The sequence below is a fragment of the Scyliorhinus canicula genome, chromosome 16 (genome assembly GCF_902713615.1).
Source record: "Scyliorhinus canicula chromosome 16, sScyCan1.1, whole genome shotgun sequence".
Classification (NCBI taxonomy): domain Eukaryota; kingdom Metazoa; phylum Chordata; class Chondrichthyes; order Carcharhiniformes; family Scyliorhinidae; genus Scyliorhinus; species Scyliorhinus canicula.
Genome location: NC_052161.1, coordinates 54,955,100 through 54,973,689, shown reverse-complemented (window position 1 = coordinate 54,973,689; position 18,590 = coordinate 54,955,100). Strand labels below are relative to the sequence as shown.

The 18,590-nt window shown below is 41.3% G+C and overlaps 1 protein-coding gene across 1 annotated transcript in view; it reads right to left on the bottom strand.

The window, feature by feature from the left end:
- Window positions 1–18,590, bottom strand: part of LOC119950879 (exocyst complex component 6-like) — a 232,849-nt gene that overhangs the window by 135,637 nt on the left and 78,622 nt on the right. The window contains 3 exon segments of the mRNA XM_038773764.1: window positions 4,994–5,062; window positions 6,372–6,527; window positions 8,359–8,563. Of these exon segments, the coding sequence (XP_038629692.1) occupies window positions 4,994–5,062; window positions 6,372–6,527; window positions 8,359–8,563 (430 nt within the window).

Genomic DNA, 18,590 nt, shown 5'->3' with positions numbered 1-18,590 from the left:
CCATGTCTGCGAGGGTTTCCTCCGGGTGCTCCAGTTTCCTCCCACAAGTCCCGAAAGACGTGCTGTTAGGCAATTTGGACATTCTGAATTCTCCCTCTGTGTGCCGCAATGTGGCGACTCTGGGCTTTTCACAGTAACTTCATTGCAGTGTTAATGTAAGCCTAAATGTGACATAAAGATTATTAAAAAAAGATAGGAGGGCATTACTGGATGGAGCCAAGGAAGGCAGAGACACATTTTGAAAGCATTAGAGAGGGAGTTGGAGGAGAAATCTGAGAGGAGTTGCCTTATGATCTGCCTGATGCTGAGCCCACAGTAAGATAGATTGAGTTCTGTATGTTTCTTTCCTTGTTGTTTAATGGGAAAATGCATAGTTGTGTTAAGGTATAAATTGTAAACTGCTCTTTCTGGGTGCGAAGTTAAAATGTTTAATATTGTAGCTATAATATATTTTAATACTGTAATTATAATAAAGTTTTGTTTTAAAAATAACAAAGCCCTATTTCTTCATGCAATCACTCCTGGAGGGAATTATTTCTGCAGTCTTTCAAATGAACTAAAATATTGGGGTTTCAGTCCAATATCCGAGCCACTGCTGGGGCCTGGTCTGGGATCGTAATTCAATGAGGTACTAGAGGACATATGATCATTGACTAAGAGAAGCACTCTTGGAGAAACCATCTGTCTGCTTTAAACTACTTGTTATAAAGTACTCGTGACCATCCTTTCCATGAATTCAACACAATTTTCCTGCTAGCGGAACAAAGCAGCTTAGCATTATATGTTTTGATTTTACTGTGGAGGTTATTGCCAGGTCAGAGCTGTTTTAGCCTATTACTTAATTCTTTAAGAACCTGACATTAATGGTGCAGAGATAATAGGCTTTTCTACTAATAAAAGTAAGTGCAGCATGGCCATTTTATCTATGCTTTTGCTTTTCTGAATAACACTACCATTAAGAAAAAGTTTTACATCTAAAAAAAAGCAATAATAGCTTGGGATTGGGAAATTTAATTGATTCAGTGTGTCGCATTGTGCATTGGCAGGATATAGGAGGTAAATCCGTGTTTCTCCAATTATTACATGCCTATATTGTAGTAGCTGTATAACAATGGCACTGACAAATAATATACATCACAATCGAATAAAGAAAGAAAAGAGCTCTTTACAGTGGACCAAAATATATACAGGACAAAGTCTGTACACTTGCATATCACACTATATATTTGTAAATTTCCAAAGTTTACTGGACAAAGACCTTTAAACTGGCTGAATCTATGTCTATCTGTAACCCCTGAACAAAAGAGCTACTATGGTAGTATCACAGAAACTTGCACTTCATTACTGCTGAAGAAACTCCAATTAATTTGGTCTGTCGCCCACTGTGTGTAGAGTACCCAATTATTATTTTTTTCCCAATTAAGGGAAAATTTAGTGTGGCCAATCCACCTAACTTGCACTAGTGTGACCAATCCACCTAACCTGCAAATCTTTGGGTTGTGGGGGTGAAACCCACGCAGACATGGGTCGAATGTGCAACTCCAAAGGGACAGTGACCCAGGGCCGGGATTCGAACCTGGATCCTCAGCGCCGCAGTCCCAGTGCTAACCACTGTGCCACATGCTGCCCTCTCCTTTCAAGTCTTAATGGTTGGAGCAGTTAATCATCTCTGGAACCCAGACAGGCACACACCCTTTTTCAAAGATACTGTGAAGAGATGAGAAGTCATGTGACGTGGAATCCCCAGCTTGATTTTTAAAATTATTTTTAAAAAATCTTTCTAAAAATAAATTTAGAGCACCCAATTCATTTTTTCCAATTAAGGGGCAATTTTAGTGTGGCCAATCCATCTAGCTTGCACATCTTTGGGTTGTGGGGGCGAACCCACACAAACACGGGGAGAATATTCAAACTCCACACGGACAGTGACCCAGAGCCGGGATCGAACCTGGGACCTCAGCAACGTGAGGCAGCAGGGCTAACCCACTGCGCCACCGTGCTGCCCCTCCCCCCAGCTTCTTTAACCAGTAATATTGCCTTGCTGTGCTGTATTGAAAAAAACCTTAATCTTGCATTTTAGCATATAGAAGCAGAACACAGTAAAGGGGCTCTGTCCAATTGAATACCTAGCCCCATCTACAGCGTTTCTATTGGAACTTGATTGCCCATCACTTTGTTCGAAGTCAACACCACTGGAAAGTGAATTATACAGCATCAGTTTTCAACATGCTAACCTCCGTGAAGGAATAACTCATTTGACTCCAATTCTGGACTCTGGGTCCTTGTGAAATAACTATTTTTCTCCGTGCTTATTGCCTGGCAAATTTTTTTTTTTTTTTTTTACTGTGCCTCTTTTCCAGTAAGAATGTAATGGGGCTACCCATCTCCCAAATTGGAGTGTGCGCACATAAACACTCAACTTCCAGTTTGCTGTGGGGTTATTAATAAAATTATTGATTTGGTCACACCAAAATGAAGGGGTTGGGAGATATGACACCACATATTTGGGAGCTTTGTGGGGGGGAGGGGGGAGAATTACCTCCAAAGGGGAAAGTGGCCCAAGGTCATCTGGGATTATGGCGACTTTACCATTTATATATCTATTGTGAATTGTCATAAACCTTTCTGTTTATGAACAGGAAATTGTATGAACTGGTGGTGAAAAGATAAATAAAGAAACCCCCTTTCTTTTTTTTTTTAAATTTAGAGTACCCAATTACCTTTTCCAATTAAGGGGCAATTTAGCGTGGCCAATCCACCTATCCTGCACATCTTTTGGGTTGTGGCGCGAAACCTACACAGACACGGGGAGAATGCGCAAACTCCACACAGACAGTGACCCAGGGCCGGGATTCGAACCCGGATCCTCAGCGCACTAGGCAGCAATGCTAACCACTGTGCCACCGTGCTGCCCTTTAACCCCCTTTCTGACCGTAACAATCACAACAGTATTGTAATAATGAAGCTCCACGAGAAAATGGAGCAAAAGCAGGAAGTTGTCCATGTTTGGACCAAGGCTGTAATGAGATCTGGAGCAGAGTGGTCTCAGCAGAACACAAAAGGAGCATTAGTGAACAGGTTATTACCAACTAAGTGCCAAGCATTATCCCTCTCAACACCACCTTCCATTACTTTGCTGATAGTGGAGTACAATTTTATAGGGTGGTTTTTGCATGGATCAGATTGGTCTTTCTTTTTGTGGACAACACATACCTGATTAATTTTCTACATTTTGGACAAATGCCATTTTTGTAGCTGTATTGAAAACAACCTGGGTGAGGGCACAGCCTGTTCTAGAGCACAAGTCTTCAGCTCTACAACTGGGATGTTTCGGGACCCATAGCCTCTTATGTCCAGTGCACTCAAACTGTTGCTTGATATCACAGAGCAAATCAAACTGAAGATTGGCATCTACGATGCTGGTGGTGGAGGAGGATCTTAGCACATCTGGCTCAAGATGCTTGCAAATGCTTTCATCAGCCTAGTCTTGTGCACAAACATACTGGGTTCTACCCGAATTGAGGATCGGGATGATTTTGGAGCTCATTCCTCCCATTACTTGTTTACCATTAATGACTGGATGTGGCAGAACTGTAGAGCTTTGATTTGATCTGCCAGTTATGGAATTACATAGCTTTGTCGGCAGCATATTGGTTCTGATGTTTAGCATGCTATGTTGGCACCTCATTTTCAGATATGCCTGGTGCTGCTCCTGGAATGCTCTCCTATACTCTTAATTGAACCCAGGTTAGCCCTTTGGCTTGATGGTTATGGTAGAGTTTTTTTTTCTTTCTTTTAAATTTTTTTTTTAAAGAGTACCCAATTATTATTTTTCCAATTACGGGGCAATTTAGCGTGGCCAATTCACCTAATCTGCACATCTTTGGGGTGTGGAGGGTGAGACCCACGCAGACACGGGGTGATGGTAGAGTTGGGGATATGCCAGGCCACGTGGTTACAGGTTGTGGTTGAAACAATGCTGCTACTGGTGATGGCCCATATAGTGTCTGAGGAAGCCCAGATTCAAGCTCCTAGATCTAAGCTGAATCTTCCATTTAAACATGGTGGTTGCACCACATAACACAATGGAAAATGGGTCTCGTCTCCACGACCACTATGGTGGTCACGCTTACCACCACTATCATGGACAGATGCATCTGTGACAGTTAAGTGTAATAAGTTCACGGAGGCAGATGTCCTTCAGGACCTGGCCAGCTCAGTACATACACACGTACACACACACAAACGTACATGTATACACACACACACATTGTAGTAGTACACTCCACACATGAATTATTTAAATTCAAGTCATAGGAAAACTTAAGATAATTGTTGTAGATTGTGTAGAACTACATATTCCTTTTATTCATAATCTTCCCTGCCTCAATTTTCACACAATTAGGTTGAAAAACATTGCTTGCTACAGAAGCGGAAAGCAGTTTCGTACCCAATTCATTTTTACTTTGCAATTAAGGGGCCATCAACGCAAAATTAGTGTTTGTACCGTTTGGCGTTGTATATATTTTTTTACTGTTTTAATAAAAAGATATGGGAGGGGGGGACCCAGGGAGACACGGGGAGAATGTGAAAACTCCACACAGTGACCCGGGGCCTCGGTGCCGTGAGGCAGCAGTGCTAACCACAGTGCCACCATGCCACCCTCAATACTTCTATACAGCTTTTTAAATCTCCTTATTCTTATTTGATGAGCATAACCATTATACTATTGATCAGCAGTTGAAGGAAGAAACTAGATCCAGGTGTTTATTTGATATAGATTTCCGAGTGAAACAGGTATACATCTCCTGACTCCAGTCTCCTCCGGTATCAGTAAGTGTCACTTTATATGTGCTCAAGTAACCATTTAATTAGTCCCTCAACCTATAGAACTTTCTCAACTGATACAAGAGATATTGATTGTCAATAATGTAAAGTACAAATGCATGATCAACTTTAAACAGAAACATTGAGAAATTTGGAGAACACTTACCAAAATGCTGTATATATGCAGACATCTGTAAACAGGAGAGAAATCCACTAAATCCTGGGCAGTGAGAACCTGTGGATTAAGTGTATTACCTTGGTTAATGTTCTACGGTTTGGCATTACCAAACATCTAACTGTTATTCTGCAAGAGTAAATTAACATGTCAAATTTTAACTTCTGACTGCAAAAAAGGTAGAGCACACTTTAAAACATGTTGAGATACCTCATAATTATATCTTCAAGGTGCCCAGAAACACGAGTCCTCAGCCCATAATGGGAAAGTTACCCCATCAGAGTTCCAGACTCGCGCTCCACCTTCAGACAATCATACCTTGCGAGTGCCAAAGGACTACTCAGATCAGCTCATAAAACAGAATTGCATACTAGGCAGGGTAAATTAAAATAGTTTTATAAACTCCTGCTAAAGAAATGCATCCCACTGTTTGCCCATAGATAAAGCAGATCAAGCGCCTGCTCTGGTTGTCAATTGAACTCACTGGTCGAGAATAGCTGTCACAGATTTCTCACACAGGAGATTTATATTTTATACTTTTGCAACATTTCGGGTGCGATCTTCCCAAAAGGGAACAAGATTCCCGAGCGTTCAGGTTTAGCTGAGTGTTTCCTGACGTATGCAGTGCCGAGAAACACATGCCCCTTCAATGCAGCAGGCTTTGAATAAGGAGCCTAAAACGGGGAATATGCAGCTAAGGTAGCACCGTTTCCCCCCCCCCCCCCCCCAAAACGGGAGCTCCACTTGTTGAAACTCCCTGTTATAGCAAGAGCAGGACGCCATTTAAAAATGGCATCCCAATCTCCGAGGCTCACAAACCGCCACCCCCCCTACCCAAGGCGGCCAACCCCGGCCCAAACGCGTGCGCGTGGAAATGGTCGCTTGGCACCTTGGCAGTGCCACCCTGCCCCTTGGCGACCCCCACAAGTTCCATTCTGTCAATGGGAACCAGTACCAAACAGCACTCGCCACAGGTCCCCGGGGCAATGGGATTGAACCCCAAAGCCTCAGGTGCCTTGGGAATCTGCACAGTGAGGCTTTCTGCCCCGCTCCAATAGATTTGCCAAAAACTGATCCCGCCCATCAACATCTCATAGGTTTGCGTTGAATCTCGCGAGGCGTTGCAAGCCAGGTAGATCCTGGGATCGGGGGGTCTCGGCTTTCACCAGCGATGCTGCACCACGCCGAGCTGCTTTTCCGACGCAGCGTGGCCAGAAGAGACCAAGTCTCGTACAGAATAGAACGCAATAGAAAGGCGCACTAATTGGTGGAAAAAATACACTTTTTGTTTACCACAAATATGTGCTTTTGTTTATTTTGTCATATAATTAATAAAACAGTCTAAACAAGAAACAATTATTAAAATTACCTCCTCTTCATATTCGTCTTCTTCATCTTGCAATTGTTCTGATGTTGCTATATCTATGTGCTCAGGGACTATACCATTGGCAACATACAACTTCCTTTCATTGCTGTTATTTGTTTGCTTCTTTACAACACTATTGAAAGTTCTTTGCTGTTGAGACTGTGGATCATCAGTACAAAGTCAATTGAAAATATTCCAGACAGTTGCTTTGATGAACTTCTTTTTCATAGAATTTACCGTGCAGAAGGAGGCCATTCAGCCCATCGAGTCTGCACCGGCTCTTGGAAAGAGCACCCTACCCAAGGTCAACAACTCCACCCTATCCCCATAACCCAGTAACCCCACCCAACACTAAGGGCAATTTTGGACACCAAGGGCAATTTTGGACACTAAGGGCAATTTATCATGGCCAATTCACCTAACCTGCACATCTTTGGACTGTGGGAGGAAACCGGAGCACCCGGAGGAAACCCACGCACACACGGGGAGGATGTGCAGACTCCGCACAGACAGTGACCCAAGCCAGAATCGAACCTGGGACCGTGGAGCTGTGAAGCGATTGTGCTATCCACAATGCTACCGTGCTGCCCCATCAATCAATCATTCAGTTAAATGTCTATATTTTACTTTTTTTCCCTTGCATATTCTGAAGAAGTTTATTGATCTGACACTATGTAGCAATACAGATCATTCCAAATTACCCACAATTAAAATTGAGATGGTATATTGTACGATAATGCATCCCATATCGTGATCAAGTTTACAATGAATTTAACTTTTCCCCATTGCAATACATCACATCATTGATTCACATGAGAAAAGTACTCTACTCTTTCCAGAATAGTTGTCTTAATAACTTGGCTCCTCCTCCTCCGAAGGGACAGCATCTATTCCAGCCAAAGGCCACCTGACAAGGTTCACAGTTGAAAGACTCAAAATGAAAAGTATTCACCCAATTTGAATTCCAACCCACTGCTAAATGAACTCAGAAATCTAGTAAACCATGACTTGAATATTAAGTTTCTAAACTGCATCCCAGCACTCAAGATTATTAAAGACTAATGTCTCAATGGTAAAATGTCTGAAAAAGACCCCAATATGTGTCTGAGTAACTCCCTTCGAACAAGAGGGAATCCAATTTACCAGGATTTCATGAAAGCTATCTTCTGACTGGAACTTCCCTCCTGGGAGGGATTGCACATATTTTAGAATACCATTTTTCCTAAACTCATCCATGAAGACGTTTTGGCAATTTAATAATTACAAAATTCCTCTCTTCAGTTGGTTCCCAACCCCAAGTTAACCGGGAGATAGATGACTTACAAAAATTTCAAGAAACATTTACCATGCTATTATCTAACCATCAGAGAACAGTCTTCAGTATGACAAGAGAGTCCATCAGTGTTCTATTAATTCCACAGTAAATTTGTCCAAAACCCTCCTTGGAGATCCAAACGGAAAACTGTGATTTGAACCTCTGTTGTAGCGCCAAATGAACATTCCAGTAAACTAGCATCAACATTCAGTTTTATGTCAGTCACTAATTTTCTCCTCTTCCCTTCCGAAAGCTGGGATATAGATCTGTGGATGCGGACATTCTTTGGTACTTCACCGAGCTACCCATTTTCCATGTGAAAACCTGGTTACCAAAGCACAAGATCCTGTTTTCACTGGTTATCCATGTGCGTTTGTCAACAATCAAAAATAAATCATGGATAATCATGTGCAGTGGGAATACTGGATAACGTTTCTTCTCTTGAACATCTATACCAACTGCTGTGATCCAGCCTTGGCTAAACTGACTAATAGCAGAGACCAGGGAATCCGACTGCCCCAGTTTGTCCGACTCAGCATACCTCCACAGGTTAAATTTACCCACTAAGTTGCCAAGTCTGAATTTTAACAAAACAAACCATATCACATACAAAAAAAAGCAAAATTTAGATGTTATAAAAAAGCCTGAAAATTAAATAAATAAATGTTTTCTCACTTGCTTCATGGCCATTTCTCCTATTTTATCAGAATGTTTCCGAATACTTTCTAAAAAGTCTTTCAAATCAGACATCGAAATTTCCTTGACCTCTTCTCGCAGCCTGGGAATATTTTCTGTCATGATCTGACAGAAACGGTACTGATGAACCTGGGGAAGATACGTATTTTCTAGAAGTTCCATCGTTTTTAATGCAGAATAATATCTGGGAGATGAAACAAATTATATGCATCAAAACATGCTCATTGCACCAAGTGGGATTTTTAATAAATCTAGTGAATCATTAATAAAAACAAAATTAAAAATGAGAAAGTAATATCTCTAGTCAGTGTTCATGGAGTAAATGACTACATAAGGTAATAACATTTCAAGCATCAGTCCCTCTAATACATCATCACCTCTTTGGGAAGATAACAGGCATTTAAAGATATCAATCATCATAAGTTCTTTCAGCTGCCAGGAACTCATCCACTTTCCCTTTGAAACTTTTTGTTCAACTAGATGTAATGGCAGTTTTTTTTCCATAGGATGATCAATCTTTCTGGGGGGAAAATTTGGTCCGAGTTGCCTATTTATTTCATTTCATTTCACCTTGAATCAATGCTCATTCTTTTATCTGTTTTCAACTCATTAGAAAGTTCTAAAATCTAGCAAATGTTTCTTCAGCCTTTCATGAACAAAGCATCGGACTATTTTTTCTGTCAATATCACAAGTACCATGGCATCGTTTCGGCTGTCAGATCTTCCACAATAGAAAGAGATCTACCCAATCTACACAAATTATAAATATGAAAAGGTATTGTACTGAAAAAAAAGGCTCAAAATGTAGCACAGTCGGAATTCTTTGTATTCTGCCTAAAACTACACTACACATTTTCAATCCGTGTCTTTGCCTTTACATTAGGAAAACACCTGAAAAGGTACCTTTAAAAAACAAATTGTTGATTGAATTCTTTTTATCCTCAATGCAAATGGAATACTTTTTTGCCTGCAATGTGCCAGAATCAGGATATCGTGTAAAGCTCATGTGTTACTAGTACATTTGAACAGCTTGGACTCAATTATAATCGTAGCAGAATTATAATCGTAGCAGCCCACGTGACATGATTGTGAGCTGAGGCTTCAAATGAAGAACTTTTATCCCTGATGCCTCTGGATCAGGTGCACTTCAAGGTTGTCTATTTTATCTAGCATGGTATATTTGTTAGGTTATGTTCTTATCACATTTTGAAAACAGCAATGCCCAAAATGCACCCATGATGTAACTACAGTAAGATATGTTCATAATAGCAAAGTCACATAAACCATTTTATTCAAATTATACTGATCAGCTTATCTTTGCACTGTTGGAAACCCTGACTTTTGAGATCAACATTCATACATAATCCCTCTGAAATCCATTCTGCAACCCCGCTCTAATTATATCTGTCTGTAGAACAAGACTTTGGCCTTTTAACATCTGTTCTCATAAATATGGAGGCCTTTTTAATTTGCAGGCCAAGGTTTAAAATAAATATTCAAATTCTTTTGGGAAAATAGTGCAAGACAAACAAAATAACACCCTTCAGAAATGTTGATAAATGCCTTTGGCAGTGACAAATGTATCTCAATCATTTTATTTACAAGAGCCATGAAGCATCATTTATTCAAATGCTCAATAAAACGTCAGACATTTGTGTGCAGGTTTTGTACCCATTTGTCATTGCACATATTCTTCAGATTAAGGTTGTGAAAAAACAAAATATGAAAATAGGTAGGTCAGGCTTGAATTACTAAAACAGATTTAATAAGCCCAAAGCAAAAAAATGTTTTCCAATCTGTCCAGCTCTTGAATGTAGAATCAGTATTTTAAGAAGTTATTTTTTAATAATTTTAGTTGATGAACACATCAACTTTTGAAACTCCCCTGTGCAAATAAGCTTTTTCATTTATTACTTGGAAGCTGTTCAGCAGCAACACCATTATGAATAATTTATATATTGTACCATAAGCCATTAACCCATGTAACTCCCTAACCCAATATTAGCAAATCCTTGTCAGGCACAATGATCTTTTAATGACAGACAAGTTTATATATTACCCACTATTAGATTTCACTTTTACTAATTGCACATTAAATAGAAGCACATAATAGGCTTCAATTGGGCTAGAACATTGAGCAAGGTGACTTTTCTTGGAGAATGCACCTAAATCTAAAAGAAAAAGGAAGATTTCTACTAGACACTACCTACAAAAGTACGGACATCATTTTGGATACTGGGTTTGGATTTAGAAAACATGTTTAATAATGATTTTGGTGCCATTCACCATGATGCTTGGATAGGCTATAAACTGATCAGGTGATATTAATCAGATGCCATTATGGGGCAGTAAGTAATTTCAAAATCTAATACTCTCAAGGTCAATACATTTCTGCTTGAGCTAGCCACATGTGCCACATTACAGAATTACTCGAACCAAAGTGGTTTAAAAAAATATTCAGAAGTTATGGGCGCTGACCACATCACAGAAGTATCATAGCAGTGGTACTAAAGGCTTGAGCTCCAGAACCAGTTGCATTCCTAGCCAAGCTGTTCCAATACAGCTACAAACGCTGGCATCTACAGACAACGTGGAAAATTGGCCAAGTAAGCCCTGCCCACAAAGCACAAATCCGATTCGGCCAATTACTGTTCAATCAGTCCACTCTTGATCAGCAGCAAAAGTGATGAAAGGTGCCATCAACAGCACTACCAAGCACCACTTTACACAGCAACAACCTGCTCACCGATGCTCAGTTTGGGTTCCTCCAGGGCCACCTAGTTTCTCACCTCATTACAACTTTGGTTCAAACATTAAACAAATGAGCAGAATTCAAGAGGTGAGGCAAGTGTGACTGCGCATGCCAATTGAGGCAGCAAGGAGTCCTAGCAAAATTGAAGTCAGTGGGAATTTGGGGGGAAAAAAATCTACTGGTTGGAGTCATATGGAAGATGGTTACAATTGTTCAAGGCCAATCATCTCAGCTCCAGGATATCACTACAGGAGTTCCTCACAGTAGTGTTCTCGGTCCAACTATCTTCAGGGGCTTCAATGGCTTTTCCTTCAACATGCGGTCAGACATGGGGACGATCACTGACGATTGCAGTAGTCAGTACCATTCATGATTAAGGAGAGATAGTGGCATGTTGCCACTGAACGAGTAATCTCTGATGTTCTGGGGACACTATTCAAATCCGAGCAGCTGCTGGTGGAATTTAAATCTCAATCAATAAATCTGGAATTGAAAGCTACTCTCAGTTATGGGGATCATGAAATGATATCAACTGGAGTAAATCATAGAAGTCCTACAGTGCAGGAGGCCATTCAGTCTGCACCAACCCTCTGAAATAGTATCCTACCAAGGGCCACACCCCTATCCTATAACCCCAAGATCCCACCTAACTTGCACATCCCTGGACACGAAGGGGCAATTTAGCATGGCAAATCCACCTAACCTGCACATCCTTTGGACTGGGGGAAACCCATGCAGACACAGAAAGAATCTAGAAACTCAATACAGTCACCCAAAGCGGAATTAAACCCAGGTCCCTGGCGCTGTGAGGCAGCAGTGCGAACCACTGTGAAACATGATGGGCCAACAAGCCTTGCCAGTGGCACCCTCATCCCATGAAAGAATAAATTAATTATTCCTCAAATACTGAAACAGTCCATGTCCAACTGCAGCAAGACTTGGACAACATTCAAAATTGCGTTGCTAAGTGGCAAATAACATCACTGCACAAGTGCCAGGAGAGAATCTAACCACTGCCCCTCCAATCGGCATTACCATTGCTGAATCCCCCACCATCAGCATTCCATTGACCACAAACTGATCTGGGCCTGCCATATAAATACTCCAATGAAAAGACGAACTCTGCATTAAGTGACCCACCTCCTAAATCCCCAAAATCTGTCCACCATTGATAAGGCACTAGTCTGAGCATGGCTCATAACACGGAGTCAAATCAACATCATCTGGGATAATGCAGCCCACATGATTGGCACCCCGTTCATCACTTTAATATTCACACCCTCCACCACCTGGAGGGAGTGGCTGTGGTGCATACCGTATGCAAGATGCATTGCAGCAATTTGCCATGCCTCCTTCAACAACAGCTACCAAATGTGTGAACCAAGCACAATAGAAGACTGGGAGTACCACTACCTGCCAATTTCCGTACAAAGTCACGCACCAACCTGGATCAATGTTGCAGTTTCTTCACTGTCACTGGGTCACAATTCTGGAGCTCCCTCCCCAGCAACACTGAAGGCATAACAAAACCTGGTAGGTTGCAGTGATTCAAGAAAGCAGCTCACCATCACCCTCTCAAGGGCAATTAGGGATGAGCAACAAACACTGGTCTTACAAGTGATCTTTTTGTTTTTATTCTTTTTTAAATTTAGAGTACCCAATTAATTTTTTCCAATTAAAGGGCAATTTAGCATGACCAATCAGCCTACTCTGCACATCTTTGGGTTGTGGGGGCAAAACCCACGCAAGCACGGGGAGAATGTGCAAACTCCACACGGACAGTGACCCAGAGCCGGGAACGAACCTGGGACCTTGGCGCCATGAGGCAGCAGGGCTAACCCACTGCGCCACCATGCTGCCCTCTCATCCCACAAAATTAATGATAAAAAATTAATTAATTTGAAACCTCTATTGCCATTTTTTTTACTTTAAAATAAATTTAGCGTACCCAATTCATTTTATTCAATTAAGGGGCAATTTAGCGTGGTCAATCCACCTACCCTGCACATCTTTGGGTTGTGGGGGCAAAAACCCACATAAACATAGAACATACAGTGGAGAAGGAGGCCATTCGGCCCATCGAGTCTGCACCGACCCATTTAAGCCCTCACTTCCACCCTATCCCCGTAACCCAATAACCCCTCCTAACCTTTTTTGGTCACTCAGGGCAATTTAGCATGGCCAATCCACCTAACCTGCACATCTTTGGACTGTGGGAGGAAACCGGAGCACCCGGAGGAAACCCACGCAGACACGGGGAGAATGTGCAAACTCCACACGGACAGTGACCCAGAGTCGAGATCGAACCTGGGACCTCAGCACCGTGAGGCAGCAGTGCTATCCTCTGCGCCACCGTGCTGCCCTTTGTATTAATTTACAAAATACAATTCAGTTCAAGTCAAGCATTTCCAAGATTGCACTATTAAAGGTTTATTTAAAAATTAAGGGACGAATGAGACAAACTTTACAATCAATCATTACAAGCAAAATATAAAACATGGTAGAAAGAACAGTAGGGCAGCAGGGTAGCATGGTGGTTAGCATAAATGCTTCACAGCTCCAGGGTCCCAGGTTCGATTCCCGGCTGGGTCACTGTCTGTGTGGAGTCTGCACGTCCTCCCCCTGTGTGCGTGGGTTTCCTCCGGGTGCTCCGGTTTCCTCCCACAGTCCAAAGATGTGCGGGTTAGGTGGATTGGCCATGCTAAATTGCCCGTAGTGTCCTAATAAAAGTAAGGTTAAGGGGGGGTTGTTGGGTTACGTGTATAGGGTGGATACGTGGGTTTGAGTAGGGTGATCATGGCTCGGCACAACATTGAGGGCCGAAGGGCCTGTTCTGTGCTGTACTGTTCTATGTTCTATGTTCTAGAATAATACACAGTCAAATTAAGGTCTTTATTAAGATTCAAAGTCAAACAGTCAGTTAATTCCTTGTACAGTTGGGATATGGAGTGGATTATTCTGAAATCATCTTTTAATTCAGTCAGTTGTTTTGAATACGATATTTGGAGCTAAAAGATCTGTCTGCAGGTAACAAGTATGAAATTTGGAAATTAGCAGCAATCACGCGAAAGGGTGGCAGAGTTCACCATGTCTGTTCTACTGTGTCTCCGTATCACAGTTGTGCAAAGCATCTGAGTAACTATAGCAATTAGGGCGAAGAAAGACTTAGCAAGCCCTGCCCAGAACCCACTCAAGGGCTTTATATTGATTCTTTATGATTCCTTTCAACCACACAAGGCAAATTAAAGATTTTTTAAAAAATGGTTAAGATCATTGCTTGAAGGGCAGTATGGTGGCGCAGTGGGTTAGCCCTGCTGCCTCACGGCGCCGAGGTCCCAGGTTCGATCCCGGCTCTGGGTCACTGTCTGTGTGGAGTTTGCACATTCTCCCCGTGTTTGCGTGGGTTTCGCCCCCACAACCCAAAGATGTGCAGGGTAGGTGGATTGAACACACCAAATTGCCCCTTAATTGGAAAAAATGAATTGGATACTCTAATTTAAAAAAAAATAAAAACATAAAGATCATTGCTTGGGAGGAAGTGGTATTTCAGTTTCCGAAGCACGTACAAAAGGGCTGATTGCTCACGTAACAATATCTTTAAAATAAATTTAGAGTACCCAATTCATTTATTTTTCCAATTAAGGGGCACTTTATCGTGGCCAATCCTGCACAAATTTTTTAAAAATTTGTTCAAGGGATGTGGGCGTCACTGGCTGGGCTAGCATTTATTGTCCATCCCTAATTGCCCTCGAGGGGGCAGTTAAGAGTCAACCATATTGCTGAGAGTCACATGTAGGCCAGACCAGGCAAGGATGATAGATTTACTTCCCTAAAGGACATTAGTGAACCACATGGGTTTTTATGACAATCTGCAGAGATTTCATGGTCATCCTTAGACTTTGAATTCCAGATTCTTTTATTGAATACAAATTTCACCATCTGCAGTGGCTGGAATCGAACCCAGGTCCCCAGAGCATTACCCTACGTTTCTGGTTTACAAGTCCAGTGACAATACCATTACGCCACCCCCTCCCCTTGTTGTGGAGGTGAAACCATGCAAACTCCACACGGACAGTACCCCGGGGCCGAACCTGGGTCCTCAGCGCCACGAGGCAGCAGTGCTAACCACTTTGCCGCCATCTCACTTGACGACATACCTGATGTGTACATTTTATTTTAGATCTGCCTGGATAAATATGCCCAACAGTTTTATGGCGTTATGATGTTGGATTCTGGCATTGTTTAATGACAACATTGAGAGGGGCGGCTGGTTTCTTTTGTGCAACGCATAGGTCAATAATCAAGCACTTTTTAGGGTTAAGATACACTCCATTCTCTACAACCAGTTGTGAAATTGTTTAAGGACAGCTAGTATGCAGGATTCAGTGTATATGCTATGTTTCAATGACAGTCAGGTCTCAGATCAGTGGCGAATGGCTGTCCTCTGCAGCCAGCATTGTTGATTACGACTAGGATCATCCTAATTCCCTGGTTACGTGTGCAACCACACTGACATTTTATTGGTGAACTCAACACAAAGCAATGTGAAATAAAATGAGACTGCAGCAGATCAGAAAAGCCACGTTAGCTGTAGAAGCCAGGTAGCCCATCAATCCCAAAGTGCCAACGGTCCTCCATTTCGGAATCCAACTGTGCCTTCAATGCTCTGTCCAGAAGCCCATCATCATATTGGCCTTTCTTCCTGCTATTAGTCTAAATTGTCCTTTTACAAATTTAAAGTGTATCTAGTGTTGCTTTAACATTAACTTTCAAATGATTTTTCTTTACCTTTTCTATACTATTTACTAGCGAATATTCATTTACGATCACATCAGAGGCCTCAAGTCTGAAAAGCTCAAAGTTCCAATTTTTATTCATATTTCAGATTCAACACTAGAGATCAACTTTGTGACACTTCCCTGCAATGACTCCACTGACAGTGCCCTTGGAGCATTTGGGGTCAGGATTTTCAGACTGCCACCATCCCACTTTATGTTGAGATTGTGGTGCTGTGGGATCGTGACTGGGTTGATGGTGGGATTTTAATTTTAAAATAAATGCTTTAAATTTCAATTGCCATAATAGAAAGCAACAATTACCACGAGGCATTGAGGCTCACTTCCACATCAAAATCATTAAAAGGTAAGAATGGCACAGTGGCAAGCAGTACTACCTCACAGCACCAGGGACCCGGGTTCAATTCCAGCCTTGGGTTACTGTGTGGAGTTTGCACAGTCTCCCCATGTCTGTGTGGGTTTCCTCTCAAAGTCCAAAGATGTGCAGGTTAGGTGGAGTTACAGGGATAGGGTGAGGGAGTCGGTATAGATTCAATGGGCTGAATGGCCTCCTTCTAAATTGTAGGAATTCTATGGTTTCACCCCTCAAGTTCTGACTTATTCAATGCTGTGAGCACAAGGGGGACCCAGGTTCATGTTCACCTTCTGCAATGCCCTGGTATCACTCTCCCAAGCACAGAATTTTGGGGTCCGAAAGATGATCTATAACTGTAGAAACATTTTTGCCAAAAATACCTTTTTATGTTTGAGAGAATAAATCTCAAGCAAAATTTATGTTTACAGTTTGTACAGCCGTCAGGCAAAAAAGCCTCAAATTATGTTGTAACCCTTCTTTTAACACAATTCTTCATGGTTTCTCTACATTCAATGTGGATTTGCAATCCGACAGCATGGATGAATCAAATCATATTTATAGCTAGGTTATCGATAATTAGGGTGATCAATCATCTCAGAAAATTATTACATGATTGAAGCCCGAAATACAGAGTTGTGGTCTCATTAAATCATATAGTTTAATCTATTAGCAAAGCACAGCTGTGGTATACAAATTTAGCGTAGCACGCTTTATACTGCAATCATTTGCTATGTTAATGAGTGCAAACACATTGTAATGAGATTTTTTTGAAATTAGTTTAGTGTCCAATGATGGATCACTGAAAATTCTCCTTGTAGCTCCAATGATATTCAGGTTTTGGCTTTACATTGCAAACTATTTCTAATTTTTGCTTCTTTGTTAGCAGAAAAAGGGGCAATAACCCCATCATCAATCATGGCCCTGCCAAATTTATTGAAGAAGTCTTCACATATTTATCAGAGTTTATGCCAATTGAACAAACTATACTGAAATTAGTTTTAGCCAGGGTAGAATATATGCAATATGCAGTTTTTAGCATATTAAAGCATTATTGAACATAGTTGCAAATGCAACACTGATATTAAGGATCAACTTATTTCTGTAACTTGACAATTTGAGACATTTTCCACATGAGCAGAATCATAGGCTAACAGTTCTCCAGATTGCCTGCTTTGTGGGTGCTGTTTTGGAGTGTTATAGGAATGGAGAAAAATAATAATAACCACCTTTTTTATTGTCAAAAGTATGAAGTTACTGTGAAAAGCCCTAGTCGCCACATTCTGGCACCTGTTCGGGTAAGCTGGAACTGAACGCGCGCTGCTGGCCTTGTTCTGCATCACAAACCAGCTGTGTAGCCCACTGAGCTAAAAATAACTAGCATTAAAAAAGGAATAAATATTAGAGGCCAAAGTAAATTTGAAAATATTTTATTCAAATGAAAAATATTACAAGTTTCATATCTAATTTAAAAAATAAATTTCACCATTATTTTTGGTCATAAGTGTAAAATGATGGAAAATTCAAGGAAAGAAAGGAAAGCCAAGCAAATTCTGGCTACTAGTCGATTAGTATCAGAATCACGCAAGACAAAAATCATTTAATTATGTTGTGAGCTGCACTAAGAAATTGTAATTTTGTTCTGCTTGCAGGTTTACAAAACACTGATAGCTAAGGATTTTTTTTCCTTTGATTGAGTCATGAAATCTGGGCATCACTGCCAGAATTTGTTGCCCATCCCTGGTCATGCTCATGATGATGAGCCACCTTCTTGAACCATACGTAGGCATGTACAGCATCTGGCATTGCAATACTCAGTTATTTAACTCTGGATTTGGTTTGGCATGGGGCTGAAAATGGGAATCAAATGATTTCTGGAGTCAGAATTGAAGGAAGCTCTGAAATGCAATGTCCCAGGAAGGAGGGTTGCTGGTTTCACAGCAACATGATAATGATAGCCAGAGGGAGAGAAAGCCAGAGAGAGAGAAAACGGTCATTTTATTTATACAAAATTCTGCTTTCCAAACCTGAAAATTGTAGCTGGGCATTACACAACGGCATGGGCATTCTTCATGAGACTGAAGCATCAGCTCCATATTTTCCTTTTAGATGGTCAGTATCTGACTCTTCGGGCGGGAAAATACTCTGATTTGCTATTGCGCAGCTTCTAGACAATGCAGGAGAGGTTTGCAAAGAGCCCTGTTAATTAACAACACAATGTTGTCTGTGTGCCAGAGCTTTTAAGCCTGATGTTCATTCCTGCTCAAACAGCAATCCTTCCAAGATGCTGGCAGGCTCAGAAATAGATGGA